General features: G+C 32.9%; 1 protein-coding gene across 1 annotated transcript in view; it reads left to right on the forward strand.

The window, feature by feature from the left end:
• The first annotated feature begins 292 nt into the window (after window positions 1-292).
• LOC114336851 (uncharacterized) overlaps window positions 293-14,885 on the forward strand; it is a 36,552-nt gene continuing 21,959 nt past the window's right edge. Inside the window, exons 1-2 of the mRNA XM_028287239.2 lie at window positions 293-475; window positions 12,401-12,655. Coding sequence (XP_028143040.1) covers window positions 418-475; window positions 12,401-12,655 — 313 coding nt within the window. The 5' untranslated portion in view covers window positions 293-417. The remainder of the gene's footprint in view (window positions 476-12,400; window positions 12,656-14,885) is intronic.

Here is a 14,885-nt window from a genome sequence, read left to right on the forward strand (position 1 = left end):
ACTCAAGGTACTGGTTTTACTCAAGGTACTCATTGTATTCAGGCTGAGTCGACCTGGACCTTTTAGATATTTAAAAATATCTAGATGCTCTCGCCGGCGCGGCGCAGAGCTATCCGGCTCAAATAATAATACTAAGATCTAAGAGAGCTCTGTAGGATATAGCGTCATCGTTCAAATAGGTATATAAACACCCTGTAAGTTCTTATCAATGACAAAAGTTTGTCATTTATAAAAACAATGATATATCAGAAAAAAATTTAATTTGGCAACAGCGCTCTTTACGTTTTCATAGAGCAAATGTCGGCCAGATAAGACAATCGGAGAGCCACAATTTTCAAATCGCCCGAAAGAGTTGCTTGATTAAAAAAAATAGAACACTTCAGTGCTGTATATGAAGTTAAGAAAAAACGTACAAAAATGTTTGTTGGTGTCTTGTGTAAAAGTGTCATCGTTGTATTAGGATTTCTTCTAGTTTGTAAGTATATTATCAATGAGACTGCATTAAGTATCTCATTTTGTTTGACTTAGTGATATAGGTACATTTTATGAATAATAAACTTATTTTTGTTATTTTTTCCTGATTATCAAAAAAACGTTACATAACTGGTAATGGATTTTGCGGGAATATGTAAAATCGATGGTAACCTAAAAGGTAGAAATTGGACTAAATTTGTTATATATAGTGTTTCTACTGTTTAATCGATATGATAGCATGATTCTAGGAGTTCCACATTTTTTTTTTCGGAATTATTTTTTCAAAATGTAAAATGGTTATATTCATCAATAATAGGTTTCGGCAAAATATTCACTATTACACTAGTATATCTGTAAAAAAATCATTCTTTCACGTAAAAATCTACCGGAAGTATTTCACAAAATAATGACAGACAATGAAAAAAAAAATTATCATCAATCATTTAACGAGAAGATAAAAAAACCAAAGAAGACGAAGAAGAAGAGCGAAGTATGGTAAAATCAGCCAAAAACAGTAAAGAAGAAATTAAAAAAATAAAAAACATGGTTCGATGATGAATGTAGAAAAGAATTAGAGGAGCGCAGTAAATTACGACAATAAGAATGCTGAAATTAGAATCAGAAGATGCTGCAAGTGTCGCAAAATGCTGAACAACGAAAATGAACTAAAAAATATTAACCGAAAAGAAAAGAAAATACAATGAAAAACTCTTGGAAGAAATTGAGGAAAATTTCAAAATTAAAGATATAAGAAATCTATATCGCGTGGCAAAAAATGAAAAGAAAAGAAATTGTGCTAAACCTATTAATAATACTTACATAAATAAAGAAGACCAAATAAGGAAAATGACTAATTTTAATTAGGGTGGTGATTAGGGGGTTGCTTCCGATGGCTTTTTCGCTGAAAAAATAGGGACTGGAATTCTTTTCATTATAAGTCACTTACTTTTTTAGCTAGAGACTTTTTTCATTTCTGGAGATAGATATTTTTAAATACTTTAAATTAGTTTGAACAAGTTATCCACGAAAAATGCATAGTTTTTCCATCTTTTGACTTTGAAAATACAATATTTAGCATTTGACGAAGAAGAGCTAACATATAATAAAGTATAGCTCGATTACTATTGGTCTTAAAGAAAATTAAAAAAAACGGTTTTGTTTATTTTTTCAAAAGATACATTTTTGTTAATTAAAGTTGTTTTGATAAAACGAAAACTTTTGGAGTTATAGGCTATTGATTATGTATTTTAGAAAGGAACTACAACGTTAACGGGGTTTTATTATTTCACATAGTCAATGGACCTGTTAGTATGAAAAAACCGCGGAGTGCTACCATTTAAAGGGGTGCGTTTTTGATAAAAGGGTGAATTAGTCCCTAGGCACAGGGCAAATTAGGGTGAGTTCTATGCACATTTGGTGCAAACATGTCTACAGGAAAATTATTTCAGGTTAAATTTAGTATAGAAATATCACATTTTAAAGTTAAAAATATTTTTTTTTACAAAAATATATTCAAAAGAAAAACAAAAAAAAACACGATAGATAGTAATTTTGTTTTTTGTCCCAAAACTTTTTTCAGTGGGGATATAGGTATAGGCATTGCTTCACAGAAAAAAACTTACATATTTTTTCTTTAAAGTGACGTTTGGTAAAAGTCGCTATTATTTATAATTTCCAAATAATGATTTTTTAAAGTTCGCCACTCACAGCGATTTTGGGACATTTTCCTTGTTACTTCGCAAACATTGTTCTGTAACTTTTTTCTACGCAAAGTTGTATACTTTTAATGATTTTTTATATATTTTACGAATATTTTTAAATTTCTCATTACAACTTTTTTTATTGTATATTTAGGTATATACATTGTGCAATAAAAAAGAAAAACTATTTTGTATATTGTATTGTAAAAAATTCTAGGACTATTTTTAAACAAGATATGCTTTTTCAAAATGTCACATACACATGCGATAGGTCCCACTAAGCTGGAACCATATGGATAACTTTTTTATTATTAACTTAAGGAAAAAAGTTAGTCTTTATAAAATGATCTGCATAGTCTAAAACCTAAGATGCAAACATCAGATATAAATTTTGTCAATAGTGTACGAGGTATGTCAAAAAATATGAATTTCGCTCAAGAGTAAAGTAGCTTTATATTTTAAAAAATCGAAAAGTGTTATTAAGAAAAGTTATTTGGAATTAAAAATTATGTTAAAATATGCCATTATATTCTTCTAATTGAAAAAAATTAAAAATTTTAAAATTTTCCTCAAATTACGGATACCCTTGGATATCCTACGGATATCTTGTTTTAAAATAGTTCTAGAATTTTTTGCAATACACCATTTTAAAGTGGAGAAAATGTGCTTTTTTTATTTCACAATGTATATACCTGAATGTACAAGAAGAAAAGACATAATGAAAAATTCTAAAAATAATCATAAAAAAAATCAAAAATCATAAAAGTATAAAATCTTGAAAAAGCATAACTTGCTTAAAAATAGTCGTAAAACCTTATACAATAGACTATAGACCATTTGAAAGGTAATTGACTTCTATTTCTACTAAGTTTACCATTTCATATACCTAGAGATGCGTAGAAAAAAGTTACAGAATAATGTTTGCGAAATAATGGGGAAAATGGCCCAAAAATGATGTAAGCGGCGAACTTTGAAAAATCCTATTTCGGAAACTCTAAATCCTAGAGACCTCTACTACACGTCGTTTTAACGAAGAAGGATGGTAGTTATTTTTCGCTGGAGTAATGCCTATACCTATATCCGTGTGGAAAAAAGTTATGGGGCTAAATACAAAATTGCTTTCTTTTGTGTTTTTTTCTTGTTATTCTTTTGACTATATTTTTGTAAAAAAAATATTTGTTACTTTAACAAATAATAATTAATATTTAATATTAATAAATAATTATTAATTTGTTACTGTTAAAACTGGAACAATTTTTCTGTAGACGTGTTTGTACTAAAAGTGCATAGAACTCACCCTAATTCACCCAGTGCCTAGGGACTAATTCACCCCTTTCTCAATAACGCACCCATTTAAATGGTAGCACTCCGCGCGTTTTTCAAATTTAGAGGTCCATTGACCATGCGACATAATAAAATCCCATTAACGTTGTAGTTCCTTTTAGCTCTCTTATTTTAAACATAATCAATAGCCTATTATTAGCAGAAAACTTATTAAAAACATTGACTTTTTTTATATAAAACTAAAACACTTTCGATAGCGAGTAAATCGAAAACTATTAATTTTATCAAAAAAATGTATAGAACGTTTTTTTTTACTTTGAATGAATCTTTTTACCAATTTTTGCGGTCAAAATATAATAAAAAATTTCCACCCCCTAGATGGGGTGGCAACCACCCCATGGTAAAATTGCCTTTCAGCATCATATAGATTTTGATCCTTGGACTATCCACTACTTATTCTCAAATTTTCAAGCAAATCGATACATTCTGTAAAAATTGCGAGGTTTTGTCCTATTTTAAGCTTCATTACTTGGACTAATAGAGGTTGATGATCCGACGATCATTGACGATTCATAAACGAAAGATGCAATAAATATACAGTAAACTATCTAAAAATAACAAAGGAATTGACACAGATGAGATTCTTCTTCTTCTTTTTACGTAGACATCACTCTGTTTTTTTTTCAATGTGCCTTCAGTAAGTTGTTGTTCCATCGTTTTCTTGGTCTTATCACTGATCATCTTCCTATTTTAGAACCGTCTCTCGCCATCTTTACTACTATATTTGTTGTCACTCAGCTTATATGCATCGTTTCAATCTACTCTTCTGTTTCTTACCCAGTTCTTAGAGGAAAGTAACCAAATATGGAATAGTGCCCTAATATGGAATTCCTTGATTTCTCCGAAAATATAAGTTGGAAGCGCACTACAAGACCATCCTCTATTTCAGTCCCTCGCTTTATTATCGTATTCACACCTCTGTGTCAGATGCGCCAACGATACGTGTCTGGCAGGCGCGTTTTGTTTTATCGTCTCGCAGAAATTTTCAAAGGTAAATATGTATATTCAACGAGTATTATTGGTTATTATGCATGAATACAGACTTGTTATGCTATTGAGTATATCGATAGTAGGTATGTACCTTTATTTTAATATTTTATGACCTTCTATAATTAAAACATTACGACTTGAAAAAATGTTGATACTAGTTTGAACTAATGTACAAATCCAAATATGGACAGTCGTTGGTGCCTAATTATGGAATAGTGGAATAAGTGCATAATGTGTGGGATCATTATGATTGTGCTGGTCCAAAGTTTGATACAAGGATATGTGATGTCTGCAAGTGAATTAAGCTACTTCTTTCATTTTTCACAATTTTCTTATTAAATTTATTTGATCTCAGATGTTTATGTCTATTTTTATTATTGCTATGTTGGTTTATCCTTATATTCCATATATGGATACCTATTCCATATTTGGTTACTCATTTGGGATTTTGTTTTTTTGTTCGATTTTTTAAATTAAGATATTTAATGGAATGCTTTTAATTACTACATAAAAATGTTTGACTGATTTGTCATAACATTAAACTGTTTTCTTTTCTATAAAGGTATTTTTTTATATCCCCAAAACAAAATGGTATTCCATATTTGGCGACTTTCCTCTAATGTTCTCCACCTGGCATCTACGTCGTATATCTGTACTTCGAGCTCTGTCCCATATTGTTTTATCATCGATTTTTCGAAACGTTTTCATCTCTGCTGTTTCTAACATTCTTTTGGTCGTCTTTATGTCAGGTCGCACTTTTGCAGCGTATTTTGTCATTAGATATTCGTCTGATGAATCCTTTGTAAATTCTGCCTTTCATTTCTTGCTGATAGATGAAATAATTCTATCGGAATTAAAAACGCCACACTTAAATTGCTCTAAATTACTCTTATTTTTAAAAGTGTACTTTTAAGTACTGACCAGCTATACATTAGGAAATTGTAGTTGGATAATCGCGTAATCAAATTATAAAACATCAAGAGTTAATTATGTAACCTACTCCATTACGTTAGGTGGTGGAAAAAAGTAAAATCAATACGTAAGTAATGTTTTCATTACTGCTAATAGTGCAGAGTTCACTCAAAATATTGTGCAGAACAAGTTTTACGCGAAATTGATATAAAATTTGATGGATTTTAAATAGCTACCTACAGGAATTATTATTATATCATGCTTATAACGTAGAGTTTCTGGAAAATTACTAAGGCACGTAGAATTAAACAGCTTGGAATAATTATATATTTCTTTCTTTATCCCTTACTTTTACTCTATCAGGCTGTCGGGTTTCGGTTCTTTCATTCTTTTGTAAGTATCTCCTGCCATTATTTTGAATTCCTCGAGTAATTGTTATTTAACTTTTCCCTCCTTTACTACTTGACACAATATAGACAGTTTGTCTTTGAAATCCTTCTAAGGTTCTTTTACATTCAGTTGCCTTTCAACTCCAATGTGTGAGGTTTCATTCCTCTTTACATTGCAACCACGTGGGAAGAGTCCTGTGTTGCCCAGGATAATATTCAAGAACATTTCTTCTTCTTCTTCTTCAAGTGCCATCTTCGTTCCGAAGGCTGGCGATCATCAGGGCTATACGTATTTTCGAAACTGCTGACCGAAACAATTCGTTGTTGCTACAGCTATACCATTCCCGTAGATTCTTTAGCCAGGAGTTTCGTCTTCTTCCTATGGACCTTTTTCCTGCTATCTTCCCCTGCATAATTATTCGAAGCAGTTCATATCTTTCGCCTCTTGTAATGTGTCCCAAGTATTGCAGTTTTCGTTTTTTGATCGTAAATATGACTTCCTTTTCTTTATTCATTCTTTTCAAGACCTCGAAGTTTGTGAAGAACATTTGCAACATCACAAAATTTTAACAACAATATATGTTAAATTCTAAAACTTTTTAACATTTAAAGGGTTTATACCCAAAACATTTTAGTGGCTCAGGCATGCACACTATTGATTTTTACACTGATGATGGATTTCTTAATACGAAAACTTTTAAATATACCTTTTACAAAGGATTTAGTATTTTTTTAATGCCATTTTAATTTCCTCTTTCAATATCTTTAAAACATTAGTATTCAATACAACATAGAGTGGAGAGTATATTTGAAGAGTGGAGATATATAACGGGCCAAGTGACAAAAATACAAAATCGAGAAAAATGAGTTTTTATCAGGAAACGGAACACTATACTTAGCGGCGGACGCTATTTGTTGAATTTATTTAGAGCTGTTTCCAATGCAACTGTCACTTGGCCCATAATGCAGGTTAACGACATTGCTGAATAGACCATTATAATGGAAAAACAGAAATATTGATTTTTTGTCACTTGGCCCGTTATATACAGTGAGCACGTAAAGGTTGAAATAAATTCATTTTCTCGAGAATGGACGATTTTGGAAAAAAATCCCGAAACAGGTCAATTTTTATTTTTAATAATGATGCGTGCGTGATGACGTCATCGATGATTTTTTAAACTAGAATAGGTGTCGTGTGATAGCTCATTTGAAAGGTAATTCAATTATCTATTCAGTAGTATAAACACTAACATAATTATTTATACAGGGTGTACAAAAATTTTTTTTGAATTTAATTTATTGACATAGAGGAATGTATGTAATTTATTGAATTCAAAATACATTTTATTGCTCTCAGAAAACAGAAAAAAATGTTTATTAAACAAATAAATCTTGTTTTTTGCTTAAATTCAATATTAATGCAGCCACCCACCTGCCTCTTGACCGTTTGAACATTTAATTTAAGCGAAAGGCGATAATTATTTTTCAAATAAACAGTTTTTCCTGTTTTCTGTGAGCAGTAAAATGTATTTTGAATTAAATAAATTATGTACATACATTTTTCTTTTTATGTCAATAAATTTAATGTAAAAAAAATTTTTTTGGACCCCCTGTATAAATAATTACGTTACTGTTTATATGTACTACTGAATAGAGGATTGAATTACCTTTCAAATGAGCTATCATACGACCCCCATTCATATTTAAAAAATCATCGATGACGTCATCACGCCCAGATGGGTGACGTCACTAGTATGATATATATGCCAAAAAGTCGTAATTTAAAAATAAAAATTAACCTGTTTCGGGATTTTTTTTCCAAAATTGTCCATTCTCGAGAAAATGAATTAATTCCAACCTTTACGTGCACACTGTATATCCACTCTTCATTTGTATCTTTCAGTATTGCCGGTTTTCTTTTTCTATTGTTGTGACGTACCTAATTGTTTCATTTTATGTGTGTGTCAAAACTGTCATGCCTTCTCTGGTATTCTTCTATTTTTGCGCATTGTTCTTTTAACCATTCTTTTTGCGTTCGCTTAATTTTGTATTTTATTTGTTTTTATGTTAAGGCCATCCGTACATAATTCGCAAATATTTTACGGCTATCCCTACTTTTTTGTCTTTACACGGCAAATTACGTGTAGTAAAATTCTCAGTGGTATGGATATATGTAAACATTACTACTTGACAATGTAATCATTAACTTTAAAGAGATGGCTTTTGAATGTTCTTGGATAACTGTTACTTGTATAATTGCAAATTATGAATTCAATTAAATATGATAATTTTTTCACTAATTATGTATTCAGTGATTGTAATAATTTATATACTGTACAACAAAAACTAATACTCAATCGAGAAAAGAGAAAAAGTGTTAAAGTGATTTTTTAATAATATATTGTTACTATGGAATGCTTACAATTTTGAACATCTTTAACAACAAAATACTTGGATCACAGAATATACCCAGGTCAATTATCTGCTTGGATCGTCCATAAATAACAAACAATTTACTTTTTACTAAGTTCACCTCTTAAATCAATTATTTATCAAATACACTAACAATATTATTTAATCAACTATAATCAATCAAATATTCCCGATGCCATGTCAAATATTTAAAATTGTCACTGTCTTGTCATCATATTCTATTTGACTCAGTGTGTTGTATGACAAAGATAGCGAATGGTCGATTTGGAAAATATCACCACGGACATAGTGTCCATTTTTTCCAAATCCTGAAAAAACTAATAAATATTTTTAACAAATTTAAACGCAGAATGAAAAACTAAATTATTATCTAGGGCCGAAAATCCCTTAGACTAATTAAAAAGTTTCTTTTGAACGAGATATTTGAAATTAAAAATCACACTTGTATTAATTTGGGCATCTGTTGTTCCTCGTTTTATCATGTTCATTTTGAGTCTAAGTTTGGTCAGTACTAGGTTGTGACCTGATTCAATTTCGGCACTTATATAGGTTTTTGCTTTATTTTAGCTTTTTCTAATCAATACATAGGACGGTCTATCTGGTTTCTTACAATTATCTTTTCTTGATCTGCTGGTGTCTTTTACGTGTATAGCAGAGCGTCATTTGAAATTTTGATTGGGGGGGGGGGCGCAAGCATTATATATACAATAAATTATAAAGTTCTTTTCATGAGCATTTTTCAGTGCGTCACAAATGATAGAAAAAAAGGTAAGTCCGTGATAATACACATTTATAACATTTATTCTAATTTGCAATTTGACATAAAAACAAATCAATTGTGTTTATTGCATTTATAAAATGGTATTTTCTTTGATTTGTATAGTCTTATAAATTGTACAGATTATATTCGTAGATATATTATATAATTCGTAAGTCATTTGTGGCGCCATCTATTGACAACTAGAATAAATGTTATAAATGTCACCGACGAAATGTAATCACCGACATACGTTTTTTTCTGTCACATACAATTTAATGCGTTAGAAATAAATAGAAAAACTGTGACGCACTGAAAAATACTCATGAAAAGAACTCTATATGATGTAATGATGAAAATTGATGTATTTTTTGTAAATTTCAGCCATTTTCAGGGTCAGGGGGCAAATGCCCCCCTATCAAATGACGCCCCTGGTGTATAGCCTTTTCTTTGGTATTTAAAAAAATGTATTAGCTATAACAAAATTATTGTTTTGGAAAAATTCGATAAGCCTATCACCCTTTTCCTTTCTGTTTTCCAGACCGTATCTTCCTGTATATTTTTCTACTTTTTCTTCCCCAAACTTTGCGTTAAAATCTCATCATCATCATCATCACTGGCTCGACAACCCTTTCTGGGTCTTGGCCTGTTCCAGGATTCTTTTCCATTCTGATCTGTTTCGTGCTTTTTTTCTCCAGTTTTTTATTTTTAGGGTTATTATATAATTTTCTATTTGTTCTAAATATCTCAGCTTCGGTCTTCCTCTTGTTCTTTTTCCTACTGGCATCTGTTTGAATATTTTGTTTGGTATTTCGCCTTCTTCCATTCTTTCTACATGTCCCATCCAACGCAGCCGTCCTATTTTAATGAATGTTATGATATCCGGATCCTGGTATATTTTGTATAAGTAGTTCAAAGTTGTACCTTCTTCGCCAAATTCCGTTTTCTTTTGTGCCCTTATATGTGTGTCGCAAGATTTTTCTTTCAAAGGTGGCTAGCAATGTTTCCTCTCTTTTAGTGAGTGTCCAGGTTTCTGAGCCATATATGAGTACCGGTCTTATTAAGGTTTTGTATATCTGGCATTTTGTTTTTTTTTGCGACGTTATCTGATCTTAGTTACCGGATTAAGCCATGGTAACTTTTATTGGCAATAAATATTCGCCTCTTCACTTCCTCCGCAACGTTATTATCAGACGTGACTAGGGATCCCAAGTATGTAAAGTATTTTACCCCCTCAATGTTGTATTCTCCTATTGTTATATTTTGTGGCTGCCCTATTTCTGCGTTTTTACTTACCTGCATATATTTTGTTTTGTTCTGATTGATTTTAAGGACACTATTTTGTGCAGCTCGTTCTATTTGATTGAATGCCTTTATCATTTCTCTTCTTGATCTTGCGATTATGTCCACATCATCTGCAAATGCTAGTATTTGCACGGTTTTATTAATGATTGTTCCTCGAGTATTGACTGTTGTGTCCCTCATTATTTTCACGAGTACGATGTTGAACAAGATGCATGATAGAGCGTCCCCCTGGCGTAGTCCCTTTTTCACATCTATTGTTTCCGTTAGTTCGTTTTGTATCCGGATTTTACTTTCTACTTTTAGAGATTCTTTTATCAGTTCTATTAGTTGTGTTGGTATATTAAATTCTTTCATTGCTTTTATTAGGAATTCTCGGTTTATATTGTCATATGCGCTTTCGAAGTCTATGAAGAGATGATGTGTGTCGATGTTATATTCACTTGTTTTTTCGAGGATCTGTCGCAGAACAAATATCTGGTCTATTGTTGACTTCTGTCTACAGATGCCACTTTGGTATTTGCCAACTATTTTTTCAGCGTGTGGTCTAAGTCTTTCATAAATGACGTTGGACATTATTTTGTATGCTGCATTCAGCAGCGTGATTCCGCGGTAGTTTCCACATTCTAACTGATTTCCTTTTTTATGTAATGGTACAATAATATCGCTATTCCACTCCGCTGGTAGCTGTTTATTTGACCATATCTTTGTTATCAATTCATGTATTGTTTTCTGTAGTACGTCTCCTCCTTCCTTCAGTAATTCCAATGCTACTTGATCCGATCCCGGTGATTTATTGTTCTTTAATTTGTCTACTGCTGTTCTAATCTCGGCTATTGTTGGTGGACTCTTTTCTCTGTTGTCTGTTTGGTCTAATAGTATATCAGGGTTCATCTCACTCCCATCTCCTTCAAGCTTTTCCGTAAAATGTTCTGTCCATCTTCTTAGTATCTCTTGCTGTTCTGTCATTATATTACCTTTCTTATCTCTACACATCGTTGTTATCGGTTTGAAGTCTTTTCTGCTTTTGTTCATTATCTGATAAAATTTTCTTGTCTCTGTTGATTTACTTAGTTCTTGCATTTCTTGAAGTTCTTTGTTCATATATTCTCTCTTTTTTTCGGTGAGTTTTTTTTTTTTCTTTGCGTAGTTGTTTATATTCTTCCTCTGCTTGTCGGGTTCTGTGCCCCTGTTGCATCAGTAAATATGCTCTGTTTTTTCTGTCTGTTATAATCTGACAATCTTCGTCAAACCAGTCATTTGTTCTTGTTCTTCTTTCTTTACCTTCTATGCCTAATACTTCTTTAGCTGTCTCTTTTATGATTTCTCTGCACTCTTCCCACTCCTTATTTGGGTTTTCATGTTTTAGTCTGTTTTCTAGTTTGATGCTCATCTTTTCTTTATATTCTTTATTTTTATTTGTTTCTTTGAGTCATTCTACCTTGTATCGTTCATGTTTAGAGCCTCTTTCCTTTTTGATGTTTGAAATTCTAGCCCTTACCCTACGTTCGACCAGGTAGTGATCAGAAGCTGCTTTTGCCCCTCTTCTGGTGCGGACGTTTATTATATTCGATTGGTGTCTCGAGTCTACAATAACATGATCTATCATATTTACTGTCAGTCCATCTGGGGATTTCCAGGTACCTTTGTGTATATCTTTGTGAGCGAAGTATGTGCTGGCAATCACCATGTTAAGTGATCTTGCTAGATTTATTAACCTATTGCCATTGTCATTTGATTGCTCATGGAGACTGTGCCTGCCTATTGTGGGTTGGAATTGCTGTTCTCTTCCAACTTTGGCGTTTAGGTCTCCATAGATTATTTTTATATCATTTTTTGGGCATGACTGATATGGGGACTCTAGTTCATCATAAAACTCTTCTTTAATTTCTACTAGCGTTAAAATCTCCCATTATAATTATTGTAACATCCTGCGTTTTAATGGATTTTAAAATATCGTCAATATCTTCGGAGAAATTTTCAATATCGGTCTCTGTTTTGTCCGCAGTTGGAGCAAAATCTGGTATAATATTTAGAATATTCTTAGCTACTTATATTTTCATTAAACTAGTTCATTCACAAACATTCAAAATTTTCAGGTAAAGCCCAAGAGGAGTATCCATATCCAATTCAAACCAACTTACTATATAACAAATTAGATGCAGAATACGGTAGCATTCTACAGTGTTATGACTGCAACTCAGAATACGACCCTAGATGCGGTGATCCCTTCAACCCATATACAATCGGCATGATCAACTGCACTGATAGAAATACTCCTGAACATCTGCTAGATCCAGATGATCCGGAAAAGAAGCTTAGACCAACTTTGTGTAGAAAAATTGTCCAAAGAGGTAAGTAAAGATTTTTTCTCTATTCCAGATTTCTGCACAATTTATCAATTGACTTACTTTAATCCTCTATAGAGATAGAAATGGTCATCTTACAACCAACAGAGAGGAAACCCTTAAAATAGTTGAAGGCTTTTATAAATTGCTGTACACAAGCCAACACAAAATAAATAGAAATATTAACAAGGAAAAGGGGTCCTGTCAACCAAGGATCAGAACTGCTACCGGAAATCACAATAGACGAAATAAAACTAGCCCTAAGAAAAGTTAAGAATAACAAATCTCTAGGCGAGGATTGTGTAGTTACTGATGCAATCAAAATCGGAGGCACGTGTCTTCTTAAGAAAATAAAAAACCTTTTTAACATGTGCCTTTTAGATAGTAATATACCCGACAAATGGCACAATGCTGAAGTAATTCTATTGTACAAAAAAGGAGATCCTTATGAATTAGAAAATTACAGACCTATAAGCCTTCTTAGTCACTTATACAAACTCCTTACAAGAATATTAACGAATCGTCTTGAGAAAAAACTTGATTTCAACCAGCCAATGGAGCAAGCGGGATTTCGTACCGGATTTGGAACAAATGATCACCTACAGGGCATTAATAAAACGGTAATAGAAAAGACTATCGAATACAATAGACCACTCGTGTTGGCTTTTGTAGATTTCCATAAAGCCTTTGACACGGTAGAATTTGATAAAATTCTGGAAGCACTACAAGCATGCCGCATTGGCTACCGATACACAAGGTTAATTTACAATACATACAAGAACGCAACTATGTCGGTGAAACTACATAAAAACACGGACCATATCCCAATCGGCAGAGGAGTCCGACAGGGCGATACCTTATCGCCTAAACTGTTTACCGCAGTACTAGAATATGCTTGTAAAAAACTTAACTGGGAAGAGCGAGGCCTGAATATTTACGGTAGAAGATTAACAAATTTGAAATTCGCAGACGACATAGTTTTATTCTCTGGCACACACTAACTTCAGTTAGTGTGTGCCAGTGTAGGTCTTAAAATAAACATCTCCAAAACAAAATTCATGGTAAACCTAGTACCTAGCGGAAATATCAATATTGGAGACAACGAAGTAGAGCTAGTGGAAAAATACATATACCTTGGACACGAAATAAAGATCACAAGAGGCAACCAAACATGCGAACTACGAAGAAGAATAAACCTAGCATGGGCAGCCTATGGAAAACTCAAAGACATCTTTAAAAGCGATATACCAATTTCTTTAAAACGTAAAACATTTAATGTGTATTGCTGTGATGACTTATGGTGCCGAAACTTTGACATTGACAGTTACAACTTCTAAAATGCTGCAAATAGCCCAGAGGAAAATGGAAAGGTCAATACTGAGTATATCGCTTCGTGACCGAGTTAGAAATGAAGACTTAAGACGAAGAACAGGAGTTACCGATGTAATTTCCCGAATTGCCACCCTGAAATGGACTGGGCCGGACACGTCGCCCGAATCAGTGATGGGAGATGGACGAAGAAATTACTTGAGTGGAGGCCGAGATTAGACAAAAGAAGTAGAGGAAGACCACCTACTCGTTGGACTGACGATCTCAAGAAAATGTCTAGAAATTGGATGCAAAGTGCTCAAAATAGAGCACAATGGACAAAAATGAGGGAGGCCTATGTCCAGCAGTGGACACAAAGGGCTGGATGATGATGAATCCTTCTACATGCAGTGCACATAATCCTTCAATGCAAAGTATTCGGAAAGCGAGGAATTGGGAGAAGAAGAATATCATGGTTAAAGAACCTGAGGAAATGGTTCTCCACAACAACAACTAATCTATTTAAAGCATCAGTTAATAAAATAATTATAGCCAGAATGATCGCCAATATTCGAAACGAATAGGCACCAAAAGAAGAAGACGTGCAGTGTGAATGCTGCTCGGAAACGCTAGCTGTCTCTTCGCTACTTCTTCAAGCTGTGGTAAAAAAAAGGAGCTTCTTTTAGATACATTTCACCCCATACATTACATTTCATCCCGTCATCACATCGATTTATCTTTCGAAGCTAAAGTACCGAGTACCGATACCGACATGCCAATCGACAAAGTATTTGTTTGGTTTGTACTCCGGTCAACTTACACATCCGAGGTTACAAAAATTACCATCTTCTTCTTCTTCTTCTTCTTGACTGGCTTTACAACTCGGGGTGAGTCTTCGCCGCATCCACTATGGCCCTCCATCGTCTGC

This window comes from Diabrotica virgifera, chromosome 9 (assembly GCF_917563875.1).
Source record: "Diabrotica virgifera virgifera chromosome 9, PGI_DIABVI_V3a".
Lineage (NCBI taxonomy): Eukaryota > Metazoa > Arthropoda > Insecta > Coleoptera > Chrysomelidae > Diabrotica > Diabrotica virgifera.